The following is a 17779-nucleotide window of genomic DNA, read 5'->3' as shown; positions in this document are numbered from 1 at the left end:
ATGCTGATCCTACAATTTTTTTTTTTAAAGAATAAAGAAAAGCTGGCAAACACATTTGCTGGCCAAGATTGAGATTTATAGCCTAATAGTCTATTAAGTAAGATAAAAGATACAACATCTCTTTTAGAAATGCCAACATCTACATTTCTTTCATCTCTCTACTGTTGGGCATCATAGTGTGTGCCAGATGTACTGGTGACTGTAGAAGTAGACCAAAGAGTCCAATACTCATTCCAGCATCAGGATCTTGAAGAGTCTTCATTTCAGAGAAAACAGTATTTTTTTTCTCAATTGCTTTGGCATTTTCCTAGTAGGAGAAACCAAGAAGAATAGTCTTTAGATCTAGATAGTCCTTAGATCTAGAGTATCAATAAAGAGCAAAGTCAAAAGTGGTAAATTAAATTAAATGATGACTAAAGTGAATTGGGTCTAGTGTAACCTGGTTTGAAATACTATTGGATACTGTACTTTCAGTAGAGTGTTTTATTCAGAGCAAAAGACATTCATTGTTGAGACAGACAATGAAAGTATAAGAACTATAGAAATAACTAGGGGAAAATGTAGCAAAGATAAAGAGAACAAGAGACCAATGCTGCTTTTGAAGGGTCAGCTTTTTAAAAACTGTATTCTGGCTTCCTTTGTAATTAGTGCTCTTTATTTAGACCAAGGCAATCTGAGTCACTCTAGACTCCGGCAGGCTTGTTGTAGCTCCTAACATTATATTTTAAATTACAGAGTATAAAGAATTAAGAATTCTAAAACATAAAGTTTATTTTGACCCTAAACTGGTTTAATTAAAACTAATATAAGATGTAGCTTGAGTTATATAGATATTAGTAACAGTATGTCTTCTAGCCTCTAATAATTTTCCTTAAATAGACTTACAGAAGTGGTAAGTTTCCACCCTCTCTGGAAGGAACCCGATCTCTTTCAAAGAAGAAATGCTGCATCACCCTAACTTACTTTTACTGTTTCTTAATGCATATATGAGGTCTACCATTGTAATAGTATTACTGGTTTTAACAATCAACCCAATTATTCTCCCACTGCCTCCCTCAACACACTAGTTGTTTGAAGGCATCTTTGTTAGATTTTGCATGAATTGGGATTTTACTTTAACTGTAAAATTGATTTTCTTTGAATTCTAACATGCTAATAAGTCTTTTAATTAGCTTTCCTTTGCAATGTCAATATCTATTCTATTCATGTGGTTCCCTCTAGTGGTTAATATAACATTAAAATTCTGTTCTTTCTTCTCAGAAAATACAGGTTTGCTTGTTTTCCTTAACAAGTGTTATACAACAAGGCTCTTTTTCAAGAATACTAACACATTGCTCCTTCCACTCCAATGTTTATTCTTACTTTGTTGCATTAGAAGCAATGGTCCATGGGAAGCATCTAATTTAAGGTTTATAACTGTAGAGACATCAGAAGATGTCTTATTTTTAATATATATTATATGTGAGAAAAATATTAATTGAAATTTTAAGATCTGAGTTCATTTAAAAGCATTTATTGACCAGTCTCTCTACTTTGGACATCATGTTGGATGCTGTAGAACCTACAGAGATAATTATGATATAGGTCCCCAACTGTGACACATTTCCTTGATCTTTCAGCTAAAAATATGTATAAAAAACTGGTTCCACAGGATTTTGCATAGTGGAGTAAAATGTATTTGCAAGGATTTCTCTGGTGAAATAGAGTATTTCTTGATTCCGAAATACAAAGCAGAAATAAAAGTTCTCCCTTGCCTATATAATAATTTAGCATTAGGGTTTAAGTAGGGCCCCTAGGAAAACTGAATCTCAGTTAAAAAGGGCCCCGTAGGCTGGGCGCTGTGGCTCATGGCTGAAATCCCAACACTTTGGGAGGCTGAGGCGGGCGGATCACGAGGTCAGGAGATCCAGACCATCCTGGCTAACACGGTGAAACCCCGCCTCTACTAAAAATACAAAAAATTAGCCGGGCGTGGTGGCGGGCACCTGTAGTCCCAGCTACTCAGGAGGCTGAGGCAGGAGAATGGCATGAACCCAGGAGGCAGAGCTTGCAGTGAACCGAGATCACACCACTGCACTCCAGCCTGGGCGACAGAGCGAGACTCCGGCTCAAAAAATAAATAAATAAATAAAAAGGCCCCTTAATTTATACAAAAGATAAGAAAAATATATGCCTCCAATGATGTGATTAACATTATAAATCAACTTGGTTTTTGTTGTTGTTGTTAGTTTTTTAACTATATATTTTTTCTTTAATATACAACAGTTGCAGAACACAACTTTAAAAGATGTTACATTCTACTTAATAAAAATTATAAACATAACTTGAGAGAATCTGCCTTTAGAATCATCTATAATATTCAGTGCTGCGCAAGGGCCTTAACATCCTAGTACAATGAGCTAATACTATATGAACAGTAAGTGAGAAAGCTCCCACTTAGTTTATGACACTATAGGAACAAGTATTTAGGAGCCATCTTCAATGGCATCCTCTACCATTCTTTTCCGCAGTCACTCAGGCAGTACATACTTTACCTTCACATTTTTTTCCTTTGGGAAACTGTTGACAGCTCATTTTTGACTTTGGCTAACCAAGGTCCCCTAAGGAAGGGAAAAAAAGAGCCTTGCTTTTTACTCAAGCATAAGCAATACTGGGAGATCCCCACAATTGGGACTGTATTGGAAGTAAGTGACCACTTTTCTGAAGCCAGCTAGTATCTCTGAATCCTCTTAGACATTTATGTCTCAGTGAAAAGGCCTCGGGTATGGCTGAAGTTCCCAAGCCCTACTGTGGTAGAGCTCTAGAAAAATAAGCATCTTAGAAGCAATAAAGGGGAAGGAGGAGTCTGCTCAGGCTATACTATTTCCCCACCACAGACACAGCACTAAAGAGGGATGGAGGAAGTAACTATCTGCTCTTTAAGGGATCCTCATATAAATAATTGGTCCCTCTTTGAATTGCTTATTTAAATGTACGTTTCTGAAGTGCTGTTGAAATACAAACATATATATGACCAGATAGAAGGAAAAGATGGAACATAATTATTTAAATATAACACACTAGAGGGAAATGCAATATAAGAAATATAAATTCTTGGGGTGGGGCACGGTGGCTCATGCCTGTAATCCCAGCACTTTGGGAGGCCAAGGGGAGCACATCATGAGGTCAGGAAATTGAGACCATCCTGGCTAACACAGTGAAATCCCGTCTCTACTAAAAATACAATAAATAAATAAATAAATAAATAAAAACCGCCGGGTGAGGTGCCAGGCACCTGTAGTCCCAGGTACTCAGGAGGCTGAGGCAGGAGAATCGCTTGAACCCAGGAGGCAGAGCTTGCAGTGAACCGAGATCACACCACTGCACTCCAGCCTGGGTGACAGAGCAAGACTCCGTCTCAAAAAAAAGAAGAAATATAAATTCTCGTTCCCTTCCGAAAGGTTCTAAACACAATGTGAAAAACCTCTTTTTATGTGAGTGCCACCAATCGTATGGCATTAATGGGATTAGGGGAAAAATAATTTTCCTTTATAAAAAGGTCCCCCAAATAAAATTGTTTAGATGATAATATAAGGAGGAAAGTGTTGAATATTATTCATCTAAAAATTGGTATTTCTGATTAACTGAATACCTGTTAATAGAAGAACTGTTTCTTCTTTAAGGCATCATCATGTATAGCCATCCTTATCCAGGAGTGCAAGACCAAGAACAAGCCACGTAAGCAGATGTCTCTAGCATGACTACTTTCTCCTTGACATGGCTGAGCCTCTGTATAAAGTGCTGTAATTGGAAATCACAGTTGTGTCTGAATGAATGTCAATCTAGAAGGGCTGGTAATATGTCACTGACGGGGATAAAAGGAAGTTTCTGCAAGGGTGTAGAGTGGGCTTGCCAAGTAGAGCTTGTTGACTGCAGACTCACAAGCGTTTGCTGCTTTTAGAAGTCAAGTGATAAGTGCTACATCACTTCAACTTCCCTGCATAGCAAATAAGTATGGTTTCTGTGCTCAAGAATGATACATCCCTTGCACAGACTCTGTAACCGCTGGAGACCGAGGTTTTTCTATCAAATATCCCTAGTCAATTCCGATGCACTAGAACTACATCTATTCTGGGGTCACGGCGGAGTCACGTTGGAGATATTATCTGGCTGCCTTGCAGGATGCCTTATTTGTGTCACAGCCAACTCTTGTACTGTTTTGTTGATGGTTTTGGTTATGAATCTTTCTGAGAGGAAAAGAGTTCCAAAAACTTATGTGTGTTTTCCTCTCCCTATTGCTCACTCTAGAATCAGCAGTTTAATCGATATTTTAGTGGCACTGTCTATCTTGATGGGCTACTCTGTCACCACCGCCAGCTTTGTCACCTATGTTGTAAGGGAACATCAAACCAAAGCCAAACAGTTGCAGCACATTTCAGGCATTGGTGTGACATGCTACTGGGTAACAAACTTCATTTATGACATGGTGAGTAACGTATGCCATTCGTTGCAGGAAATAAAAGATTAATTTGGATAGAAGACATCAGTTTTCTATTCAAGAGTTATTTACTCTAGTTTGTTCAAATTGTTGTGACGACGACAGGAAATAGAGAAAATGACTTGAGTCAGGCTTATCTTTATCCAGTGGTTGGAGGAAAGATAACCTACCTGCCCTCATCTCTGTGGACTAGATCAGATTCCCTAGGGCACTTAAAATGTGTATTTCTGGGCCCCACTCCAGATCTGTTAAATCCATATCTTAGGAGGGGAGTGTGGAGAATATGCATTTTTAAAAAGATCCGCCAGGTGATTTTAAGCATGCTGAAGTCTTACTGTCAGTACTGTGGAGAAATAGAAGCTTAGCAGCAACATATCCTTACCTAATTGTGCCAAACAATCAAGCTTATAAAAATTTAATCAACTAATAGTGAAAAATGTGAAGTAGTAGCCCCTGCTAATGACACATTAAAGAAGATTAGTAGGAAAAAGAAGGAATGTATTTCATTGATAGCTCTCTCATTTGCATAAAATGGTCCCAAGTTCAGATGGTTGTTCGTGACTCCAAACATACCAATGTTGGCCAAAAGCCCAGGATGGGTATGCATTTGCCTGGTGATTATGGTGAAAGTGTCTGAGTTGCTGTCAAGATCATTGGCTTAAAGGGTTGGAGAGTAATTAACTGCATTATGCATTTTGTTAATGTATCCAGTGAGGTCTAAAATGTGTTTGTTGTAGAAGTCAAATCTAAAAGAATAGTAATGACTGTTCAGGACTTAACAAGAGCTTTAATGTTAAGAAAATTTCAAGTACATACTTCTCTGAAGGTCTAGTTAGTACTTCAGGATTCTGTTGTCTTATATCTGGAGCTCATTCCAATTTAGGAGATTCCTCCTCCCCGACCTGCAAATTAAATTACCACCACCTTCATTATGTCCATCTTCCTGCAAACTCCTCAGCATTTAATATTTCTACTTGCCAACAAAATAATAAGTTCTTTGTTCATATGCCTGTGATTATGAGGATATGTGGGACCCGATGCCCTGCTGCTTTGCACAGAGTGGTTCACACTGATAACCAAGCTTTAGAAATCAATCATCTGAGAGAGTTCCAGGACTCAAAACGAAATCAATACTTTGAGGACTGAATGTAATACCAAGATACCTGGCTGTCTTATCTTTCTCACTGAACCTCTGTCACTGAACCATCCCAAGTCTCAAAGCCTAAGGCAGGAACACCAGGGACTCCTTATATATCTGTTAAAGATGGAGATTGGCTTAACCTCATATTGCAGGAGACAAATTCTAAAGTGAAATCAATGTAAAATAAGTTGAATGTTACAAGCAATGGGAACATAAATAAGAATTCATTTCTTCAAATTTTTCTAGGTCAACTTGTTGGAGTTTTAAACTAGATGGGTTATTGATTTCTTTTTTTGAAAAATGCTTGTCACATATTAAACATTGTTTTAAATATTTCCATAGGTTTTCTACTTGGTGCCTGTGGCATTTTCAATTGGTATCATTGCGATTTTCAAGTTACCTGCATTCTACAGTGAAAACAACCTAGGCGCCGTATCTCTTCTACTTCTCCTGTTTGGGTAAGCTGCTGATTAAGCAATGAAAGAAGAATTAATAGAATTAAATGCCCCTAGATACAAATAGGACTAAATCTCATTAGCTAAATTACAACTGTCTTGGGGTTTCATTTGACATGAGTGAGATTAACAATACATTGCACTTGCTAGTCCGTAGACTGTAAAGTATAATACTTTTGAAAATTAATGTTATTAATAGTAATACCTAAAATTAATAAGCATTTATTGGGTGCCAAGTGTCATGCTTCCTAATTTACATATGTGATCTCATTTACATAAAACGAAAGCTTTAGAATGACTAGAAAATATGTATACATGTATAAATTTATATATTGACTATATGAGTATACATAGCATTATAAAATGCATATATATTCATGTATATTTATTTATATTTATCTTTTTATAGATGTCTAAGGACACACATATATTGTTTCTATAGTAAGCTAATATAGGTAATACAGGCTGATATAATCAATGCTTAGCATAACAAATCTTTCTGCCCTGAATACATGGTAGTAACCCTTAATTAGCAATTGTAGCTGATGCAGAAACTCTGTCTCTAGATCTATTTAATCGCCCCCCAAATTGCTCAAGGTTTTGCTCAAAACAGGCTAGCCAGCTTCTAAGCATGCTCTTTCTGCTCAGCTAGACTTGAACCGTGTCATTACTTTTCCTCAACTTTAAATTATAAGATTTATACTGATTAAACTCATATTTCTGAGCAACCAAAAAGGCTTGCCTAGGCGGGATAATACCATATTCAGGAGAGATTAATTTGTAGTTTTAATGATGTAGAACTACCCAAGGTTTCTTAAAAGAGGCTTTTTTCTGTTTTTTAAAAACACTCTTTGGATTTTTTTGTCAAAAAGGAATGAAAGAGAGATCTAGTTACAAGGTTTGACAACTCATCCCTAATGGTTATTTTTACTTTGGAAGCCCATTTAAATTGTTATTTTTTGTAAAATAGAATAACTAAGGCATTTCTTTTTTGAGACGGGATCTCACTCTGTCACCCAGACTGGAGTGCAGTGGCATGATCACAGCTCACCACAGTTTGACCTCCCGGACTTAGGTGATCCTCCCACCTCAGCCTCCCAAATAACCAGGACTACAGGTGCATGCCACGATGCCCGGCTGATTTTTGTATTTTTCTGTAGAGACAGGGTTTTGCCAAGTTGCTCACGCTGGTCTCAAACTCCTGGGCTCAAGTGATCCACCTGCCTCAGCCTCCTAAAGCGTTAGTATTACAGGTGTGAGCCACCATGCCTGGCCAAGGCATAATTTTATTTCATCGTGTTTTTAACCTGCAGGTATGCAACATTTTCTTGGATGTACTTGCTGGCTGGACTCTTCCATGAAACAGGAATGGCCTTCATCACTTATGTCTGTGTCAACTTATTTTTTGGCATTAATTCCATTGTTTCCCTGTCAGTGGTATACTTTCTTTCCAAGGAAAAGCCTAATGATCCGGTAAGGTCCCTTATTAGTCTGCTAAATTTCAGTGAATTTATCAAAAGCTTCAACATGTTCCAGATAGAAAGATTTTATTTATTCTGCATAAAAAAGAAGAATATCAGTTGATTCTATTAAATTTGGGAGAGGAGAAACTACAGCTTTTAAAATCCTTTTTGGGCCTCATCTAAGTTAATGCCTATCATTGTATGTACTGAGTGTCAAAACTATTGACACCTGATAGGGCTTGAATGGGGTGATGGAGGTGAAATCAGATGTATTGTGCAGCCCTACAGAAATCGCAACCATTGGTCAGCTAAACATCTTCCTCATTAACAAATTCTTATGGTATGGTGGTGACAAGGACAATGACTTAGTTATATGACTATGAGCTTCGATTCATTTGAACATTCATAGAGAAAAAACCTAAGTCATCCCCTTTCAATCATGTATTGGAGACTACTTCATTGTAAGCATCACTTTCCATTCAGAGCTGACAATTACGATTAGTGAGAAGAGAAGCACTAACAGTGCCAGGCAATTGAACAGAAAAGAATAGAGAGGAAATGAAGTGAACTGAGGACTAGACAAGCATACTCTGGGAGAAGGAAGAAAATTCATGAAGTGGAAGTTGTTGGCCCATGTGTGAATAATGTGAAAAGGAGCTATTTGCCCCTTTTGGAGACATGTTGGCTCCTCTTCTACCTCTTTTCACCATTTTAGTCACTCTCCAAGTAGGGAATATCTTGGGTTCCAAAATTTTACTGTACCAAGTACCTCCCTCCCTCGGGCACATAACGATACCCTGTGTCAGACCCCAACACGCTGGCTAGCCCTACATTCCTGGGATTAAAGGCAGGTCTAGAAATAATTTTGCCTCCAGGATTAGGTCCAACATTAGAGGTGGCCTCATATAATGATTTTCTGCTTGTATTTCGGTGATAAACAGCCACGATTTACTATACTAAATAGTTGTATGCAAATTCAGCCTACATGGGCAATAATTGTCAATCTAGATAAGCTTTTTAGGTTTCACTATTTGTCTACATCTATTTTTAAATTTTTGTCAGCTTTTTGGAAGTTTAACACTGAGTTTTATTTTTATTTCTCTTATTTCAGACTTTAGAACTTATTTCTGAAACCCTCAAGCGCATTTTCCTGATTTTCCCACAATTCTGTTTTGGCTACGGTTTGATTGAACTTTCTCAACAACAGTCGGTCCTAGACTTCTTAAAAGCATATGGAGTGGAATACCCAAATGAAACCTTTGAGATGGATAAACTAGGTGCAATGTTTGTGGCTCTGGTTTCTCAGGGCACCATGTTTTTTTTCTTGAGACTCTTAATCAATGAATCCCTGATAAAGAAACTCAGGTAAATGTAATGAAAGCATACATTTGACATCTAAAACAGAACTCAATTCAAGCTATTGAGAAAGAAGTCAATAATCTAAGCTTTTCCATTGGTAATATGGAAATGTTTGGCTCAAAAACTTTAAAAAAATTCTAGCATAATTCACTATTTTATTCTAGTAAATAGGTATCAAATCTTAATATGTGACTGCAACTATTGCTGTTGAGTGAGGGAATAAAATTAAATAAGCACAGTTGTTAACCTTAAAAAGATTAAGATACAGTGGTGAAGTGAAAATATGTACATAAACAAAAGATGTAGTCTTTGAGTTGAGTTTGGGAAAATGGAAGACACTTTCTAGGCAGAAATGGGGAAAGAGGATTGAGTGTGGAGCATGTTGGCCATGAGTTTGGGAAAAGAAGACTAAGAAAAAGTGAAGACAGCATCATAAACGAGAAGAAATACACATGCAATTGACCCAGCAATTCCATTTCTGGAATGCTTACATATATGCTCACAGATATACAGACTTATGTATGTTTAAAGTTATTCATCATAGTAACCATTTCCAATAGCAAAAGAACAGAAACAGCATAAACGTCCTTCATTTAGGGACTAATAGAACATTAAGCAGCCATTAGAAAGAATGATATAGTTCTCTATGTAACATTTGGAAGTGTCTTTAATATTTACTAATTTAAATATGCAAGGTTCAGAACTAGGTGTAAAGTATATTGCCATTCCAGTTAAACAGAAAAGAATTATTTATGCAGACATATCCATAGACTATCTCTAATTGTGAGTGCCTCTCCTGATGAGAGAGAGACATGGTTGAAGATGACCAGTTTTCACTATATATTCTTCGGTACCATTTAAATTTTAATGACATGTACATGTATCATCTATTGAAAAATAAAATTTTAAGTAAATAATGAGAGGAAATAAAAGAGCAGAGATAGAGAAATATATTAGAGCATATTTAAGAAAGAAGTATTATAATTTAGTTAGAACATAGAATAAATGTAAGGTAAAAGTAGGAGTTACAGTTTAACATGCAGTTGGGAGATTATGGAATCTCTTAAATGCTTGATAAAGAGATATGGTTTGGGTTTTATTCAGCAAACAAATGGACATTCATTAAGAGTTTTTGAACGAGAAAAACATGATGAAGTTGTGCTTGAAGAAGTGTAATTTTGTAGATGCACTGCAGACTGGAATGGAAGAGTTAGAGACCCAGGAGCAGTTTTAGCTCCTGGAGAAATCTAGCTAAGAAGGATAAAAGCCTATAGGACTAGGCAGAAAATAATCCATGATAGGGTGTTATAAGGCTCGGTGGCTCATGCCTGTAATCCCAGCACTTTGGGAGGCCAAGGCGGGCAGATCACCTGAGGTCAGGAGTTCAAGACCAGCTTGACGAACATGGTGAAACCCCATCTATACTAAAAATACAAGAACTAGATGGACGTGATGGTGCGTGCCTATAATCCTAGCTACTGGGGAGGTTCAGGCACGAGAATCGTTTGAACCCAGGAGGCGGAGGTTGCAGTGAGCCGAGATGGTGCCACTGCACTCCAGCCTAGGCAGCAGAGCCAGACTCCGTCTCACAAAAAAAAAAAACAACAAAAAAGGCCTTTTCAGTATTTGGAGACTGACTACATGATTTTGGAATAAGGAAGATTAGAAGAAACATTACGGTTGGGGTCTTTGGGGATCTCTTCAGAAGAAACTGGGACATTGGGAAGAAAACCTGGATTGATTTCTTTAATTTTTTTATTTATTTTTTATTTTTTTTTTGGTATTTGTTAGCCAAGATATCAAGGTGGGTTTGGGACTTAATGAGTTTGGAGGGCTGATAACCTTAAAATATTGGCTAAATCCTAGGTGAGACATTAATAGTAAAACAAGTACAGAATAACGATAGCATTCATATTATTGATGATTATAAAAGTAGATATATCTGCTGTACAATATTGTGCCTATAGTTAACAATACTGTATTGTGCACTTAAAATTTTGTTAAAAGGGCAGATCTTATGCTGTTTCTAAAATTAAAAAAAAATAGAGAGGCTTTTTAAATTTAATTGAAAAAAAAATTTTTTTTTGAGACGGAGTCTTGCTCTGCTGCCCAGGCTAGAGTGCAGTAGTGTGATCTTGGCTCACTGCAACCTCTGCCTCCCGCATTCAAGCAATTCTCCTGCCTCAGCCTTCCAAGCAGCTGGGACTACAGGCGTGCACCGCCATGCCTGTGTAATTTTTGTATTTTTAGTAGAGACAGAGTTTTGACAGGTTGGCCAGGCTGGTCTTGAACTTCTGACCTCAGGTGATCCGCCTGCCTCAGCTTCTCAAAGTGCTGCGATTATAGGGGTAAGCCACTGCACCTGGCTGAAAGGATTTTTTTTTTTAAAGGTGATCATTGGTCTTAGGTTTGTAGATGATGAGTTTTCCTAACGATTCTGGAGTTCCTTAGTCCCTCTCTTAGGAACTAACCTTCAAACACTTCCTTATTACTGAAATTAGAATTATGAATCTTAAGAGTGGATCTGTAAACATTTAAGGCATGGAGAACAAAAGCCGTTTCACAAATAACATGGTGAATACAGTGAAGAGGGTCTATACAGATTTCTTAAGTTATCTGAGTAGCACAATTCATTACAAATGTAAAAGAAGTCTAATGATGACTAGTACACTGTTAGTGACATGAAAACCCACCAAAACATGTCAAAATTGAATAATGTCATTTCAAAATCACTGATGTAAAATCACTGGGTCCATTTTTAGGCTTTTCTTCAGAAAATTTAATTCTTCACATGTAAGGGAGACAATAGATGAGGATGAAGATGTGCGGGCTGAGAGATTAAGAGTTGAGAGTGGTGCGGCTGAATTTGACCTGGTCCAACTTTATCGTCTCACAAAGACCTACCAACTTATCCACAAAAAGATTATAGCTGTAAACAACATCAGCATTGGGATACCTGCTGGAGAGGTAAGAAACTGTGTTTTGTTTCTAACTGTCCTTTTCGTTGGCATACTGTGTGACAAATTAAAATCTTAATTATTGGCCAGGCACAGTGGCTCATGTAATCTTAGCACTTTGGGAGGCCAAGGTGGGCGGATCACTTGAGGTCAGGAGTTTGAGATCAGCCTGGCCAACGTGGTGAAACCACGTCTCTACTAAAAATATAAAAATTAGCTAGGCATGGTGGTGCATGTCTGTAGTTCCAGCTACTCGGGAGGCTGAGGTACGAGAATCACTTGAACCTGGGAGGTGGAGGCTGCAGTGAGCTGAGATTGTACCACTGCACTCCAGCTTGGGTGACAGAGTGATTCTGCCTCAAAAAAAAGAAAGAAAAAAATCTTAATTATTTCTCCATAATTTTTTTCTAGAAATATAAAAGTTACTCTGAATATTTCCCTGGGAAAAAATACACACATGCATATAGATACACATATACATACACATATATATGTATATGTATACACATATAGAGTCATCCCTCCATATCCATGGGAGATTGGTTCCAGGACCCCCAAGGATATCAAAATCCACAGAAATCCACAGATGTTCAAGTTCCTGATATAAAATAATGTAGTACTGCATATAATCTATGCACATCCCACTGTATACTTTAAGTAATCTCCAGATTACTTACAATACCCAATGCAATGTAAATGCTATGTAAATAGTAGTTATAGTGTATTGTTTAGGGAATAAGAACATAGGAACTCTGTACACGTTCAGTACAGATGCTTTGTTCCCCACTGAATATTTTCAATCCATAGTTGGTTGGATCTAAAGGTTAGAAATAAGGAGGGCTGACTGTGTATATAATTTACATATGTCCAGGTATTAGGTTGGTGCCAAAGTTAATATTATTTACCCTATGAGTCTTCCTGCTTGGCAGAGGGAATTCAACAAGTCCTACCACACAGCAAGTCCTGAGCCCCTTCCTAAACTACTGTCTACTTGCTCTGGGGTAGACTTTGGTCAGGAAGCCTGTTCAAGGTGCTGTCTTCACCCTTTCATTTCCAGTCCTCCTCAAAAAACATCATAAAGACATACGTTTTCGGAATTGAGGTCCTAGGACTGCATCTATTTATTTATATTCTTGCCCTTCTCACAGAAGCAATATTAAAGCAGCATTGAAAAGAGAAAGCAAATATGGCTGTGCCACTTAGTTTTCCAAGCAGAGCTGCAAACTACACGCATCAAATTTATTTGACAGTACAAAGAAACTATTGCCTCAATAGCGTATTCAGTAAAGTTGTGATTTTGTGTGAATAATGTGAAATCTATAAATATAATTACTCTGCTGGGTTAGTAGATCTTATTTGTGGGGTATTTTATTATGTCACATAGAGGGATGATATAACATAATATGTAAAATAGGTCCTCTGTGTGTGTGTGTGTGTGTATACACACATGTTCAGATGGTTAAAGGAAAAAGAATACATAGTATCCATTTGTTTTAAAAGAGGAAGTTTTATCAAGAGCACTACACTACCCATGAATAATTCCAGTGATTTATTTATCTTGGTAATTTATTTCACCCAGGGAGAAGAGGGAGAGATACAAAAGCAGTATGTCATTGGTTTGGATTAAGGTTTACATCTTCTTTTTCTCCCTGAAACCAGTGTTTTGGCCTTCTTGGAGTGAATGGAGCAGGAAAGACCACTATATTCAAGATGCTGACCGGAGACATCATTCCTTCAAGTGGAAACATTCTGATCAGAAATAAGACTGGGTATGAAAAACTAATGCTTCAATTTACCGAGTACAAAGTACTTCAATGAGAAAAATAATTGAAATGAACATTTAATGTTATTTTGTGGTTATAGTATTCAATCCTTAGGGGAGAACAAAGCTATTAAGGTGGGTGGAAATGTTTAAACCTTTAAATGTGAATCTGATAGTGGGATTATTTTATCCCTTTTTATCGAAGTCATTGACCACCATGACCAAAATAGAGCTACCTTCCCAGCATTTGGGAACCAGGAGGGATAAATCCTTTGAAATTCATCTGTGTTTTTTATTCTCTCAATTCAGATCTCTGGGTCACGTTGATTCTCACAGCTCATTAGTTGGCTACTGTCCTCAGGAAGATGCGTTAGATGACCTGGTAACTGTGGAAGAACATTTGTATTTCTATGCCAGGGTACATGGAATTCCAGAAAAGGATATTAAAGAAGTGAGTACAAGTGTGAAAAACTACTTAATTTGAAACCATTATTGTTTCTGCTTCTGTCCCCTGCCCCACCGCACCCCACTATCCCCCTGCCCCACCATTTCCCCACAAAACCACCTGGAAAATTATGTCATTTTCCTTCTGGCAGTGGCAATGGCAGCGAGTCCCTCTTAGTTTGGTCATGTGTATTATATATGCACCTGTGAAATTAGGTTTAGAAGCTCCTTGGCCCGTGTTTGTTCAGTTACCCTTTTAAGAACTATTAAACAGAGGATCACACTTGCGTTAGGCTCTGGGCTGAGCATTGGCTGGTGATGCCTGTACATCTTGTAGTGTTTGGATGAGCACTGACACAAAGAGTTAACGGCAAAACGCCCAAGTAAAATAGATTAGTTTCCACTTTGGTTTTTAATCTATGGCTTTATATCTCACTGCAACTATTTGCCATTTTAATGAGATGGCTAACCCTTAGGGCAGTTTCTTCTACTTTTGCAATCCTGAGGATCTGTTGTTTAAGTTCAACCAGGATTTCATTATTTGCCAGGACTATTTAACTACAGAAATAACTACAAGAACCCATGATTCCTAATGTGCTAACGTTTTGATACTAGGTCAGTTTTAAATAGACTGAAAGCCTTTATGACAACTCACCTCTCAGTAAGAAGAAAGAGGAAGCAGCGATAACAGTCAGTGAGAACCCTGCCTTGTGAATTCTGTTTTAGCTCTATTAAGCCTTACTAGAGAATCTTGTGGTAATGCAGCAAAAAGTTCAATCTGCAATTGTAAACACACACACACATTTGATGGGGGAGGGAATCCCATCTGAAAATGAACCTCCAAAGAATCTCTTCAAATAAACTATTAATCTTAAAGTGATTCTTTGAAAATAAAAATAAAATCTAGTTGAATTTAAGTGTTTTCATTTTTTTTTCCCAGATATATTCTGCATGATGAAATTTTCTTTTCATGAGCATCTTTTTTTCTATTTAGTGCTTTAAGGGTTTTGGCACAGGAAGGTCAACCTAACTCCTCTTTTATTGCCCACAGACTGTTCATAAACTCCTTAGGAGACTTCACCTGATACCCTTCAAGGACAGAGCTACCTCCATGTGCAGTTATGGCACAAAAAGAAAATTATCCACTGCACTAGCTTTGATAGGGAAACCTTCCATTCTACTGCTGGTAAGAGAATCATTATTTTAAAAGGCCACTCCATAATTAGAACAGCATATCTGATTGTATGTGTTAACATTTCATCATCATGATTGCAGCCAACATTTATGGAGGTCTCACTATGTGTTAGCTATTGTACAAAGCACTTTATGTACACTATCTCAATAAAGGAGTTTATATCAGCAAATAATTTGTTACCACAACACTATGCCCTCGAAAATGTTTTATCTGAAAGCAATGGCTTAGTGCATTTCAGAGGAAACACTGGCATGGAAATGGGAAGTGAAACAAATTCAAGGTGCTCAAGAAAGTTATGGAATATGGTAGAATTTGATTCCCATCTATTGAAGAAATCATCTCTCTTTTTCTGTTAGGAACTGAGTAGGTAAACTCATATTTTCCAGCTTCTACTATGGAGGACAGGCACATTTTAGGACAATGTGTTGTACTAAATTTTATTTCCTTGTTGCTTAAAAATGAGTTATCTAGCTTAGGATGTGATGCATACCATCCTATTTCATCTGAATGGGGGGTGGTGTAGGATGGGGAAGAAATGCATTCCACATTTACATTTTTCTTAAGAGACGGAGAATTTAATTGATCACCTGGAAATAGAAATTACACATAGAAGTAATGTTAATATTTTGCACCTCAAGTCTAACTTTGTAAAAGGGTGTTTATTTCAGAGAAATATACTTGCCCTTATTTTGGAAAATCCCCTTCATTCAAGGACCTCCAAACTCTGAAAGAGCCTTAACTATAAGGAATCATAATACAGTTATAAGTCACCACATTATTCCAGGGATTAAGTCATACAGTGGATCAAATCATTTAAACTGCCAGATAGAATGATGCACAGCCCATCTTTGTATAATACCAGAAGCTTATAATGCATTATATCTCTGCCAATCGATGCTTATAATGGAATTCTATTGTGTAAATGTTCCTTAAATTGAACAAAACAATCCTTAGGCACCTCTGTGAAATAACAAATGTAAAGTACTTTAAAATGTTAAATGTTTAATGTAAACATTATGTATTAATGAACCAAAATGAAATATTGACTATGAAAGATACCAAGTTTTCTTCTACATGCATTTACTAAATATGCTATCTTCTTCAAAAATAGGAGCAGTGACAGTGTATCCTTTGTTTCCCCAAATTAACACTCATTTCTTTAGTTTTTAAAAAATTATTTAACTACTATTTTGACACATAATATTTTATACATATTTATGGAGTATAGTGTGATATTTTGATTCCTGTATACAATATGTAATGATCAAATCAGAGTAATTGGCTTATCTATCACCTCAAATATGTATCATTTCCTTGTGCTGGGAACATTCAAAATCCTTTCTTCTAACTATTTGAAAATATACAATAAATTATTGTTAACTATAGTAACCCTACAGTGCTATAGACCACTAGAACTTATTCCTCTTGTCTAGCTGTAATTTTGTATTCATTAACCAATCTCTCTCTATCCTCCTCTCCCTGCTATGCCTCCAGCCTCTAGTAACCATTATTCTCCTCTCTACTTCTATGAACTCAACTATATTAGCTTCCACATAACCCATTCCTTTCTTTAGATTTAACACCATGCTGTAAATACAAGCCTCTAGTTATGTACATATGTACATATTTTTCGTTACAAGTATATTTTTTAAATTTTTACCTAATCTTGACCTATAATGTGTCAAAATCTGTTATTGTGTGTTTAGATGATCTACTGCTACATATTCTAATTTTATGTCTGAATGATTTTTCATAACATCATTTACTTTGAAAAACAATGTATATCTTTCTACTTGGCAATTTCTACAAATCTTGTTTTTATTTCCTAAGGAGTGTTAAACTTCAATTAATAACCGAAAACTAAAAATATACCTCAAACAAATTTACTGAAATATCAAATTATGTTCTTTCTGCTTCACATAGCATATTATCACTCATAGCCACAATTCTGCTATCGGGACCAAGGTGGTAATCTTGTTGATGTGGCTTATATATGTGGCAAGGTAGAATTAAATATAAGAACTCTACTTTGCCAGTAATGGAAGTGGAATTTTTTTCCAAAGAAACATAAGAGACGGATGTAAAGTAACAGGGTGTCAACTTAACTGAGACACTTTTTAAAACAGATTGACAATTTTAAATGATTAATTTTGAGCTTTTTGACAGCAGCAGAAAGAAGCCTATTAAGTATAAAACGAGTTAGTCACAGGACCTCGAAAAGTGTTTCTGTTCTAGGGAAGTGAAATGCAGTAATTCATGAAAAGAACTTCATCAAAAATTAATTTGATAAATTTTTCTTGTAACTTTCTACTAAGGATGAGCCAAGCTCTGGGATGGATCCGAAGTCGAAACGGCACCTCTGGAAGATCATTTCAGAAGAAGTACAGAACAAATGTTCCGTCATCCTCACATCTCACAGGTAAACTGAGTGAAATCTTTAAAGTGAATCCACACAATCTTAGGATGATAGATGGGCAAAGGTAATCCTGTATAACATATATATATATATTTATATATATTTTTTAT

The 17779-nt window shown here is 36.7% G+C and overlaps 1 protein-coding gene across 1 annotated transcript in view; it reads left to right on the top strand.

Moving 5' to 3' along the window:
- The window catches only part of ABCA12 (ATP-binding cassette, sub-family A (ABC1), member 12), a 227578-nt gene that overhangs the window by 196097 nt on the left and 13702 nt on the right, over positions 1–17779 (top strand). The window contains exons 40-49 of the mRNA XM_011967889.1: positions 3663–3717; positions 4288–4465; positions 5961–6076; positions 7387–7546; positions 8648–8901; positions 11658–11862; positions 13512–13621; positions 13924–14065; positions 15110–15244; positions 17569–17672. Of these exons, the coding sequence (XP_011823279.1) occupies positions 3663–3717; positions 4288–4465; positions 5961–6076; positions 7387–7546; positions 8648–8901; positions 11658–11862; positions 13512–13621; positions 13924–14065; positions 15110–15244; positions 17569–17672 (1459 nt within the window). The remainder of the gene's footprint in view (positions 1–3662; positions 3718–4287; positions 4466–5960; positions 6077–7386; positions 7547–8647; positions 8902–11657; positions 11863–13511; positions 13622–13923; positions 14066–15109; positions 15245–17568; positions 17673–17779) is intronic.

Source organism: Mandrillus leucophaeus, unplaced genomic scaffold (assembly GCF_000951045.1).
Source record: "Mandrillus leucophaeus isolate KB7577 unplaced genomic scaffold, Mleu.le_1.0 Scaffold815, whole genome shotgun sequence".
Classification (NCBI taxonomy): Eukaryota; Metazoa; Chordata; class Mammalia; order Primates; family Cercopithecidae; genus Mandrillus; species Mandrillus leucophaeus.
This window is presented reverse-complemented; position numbering and strand designations above follow the sequence as displayed.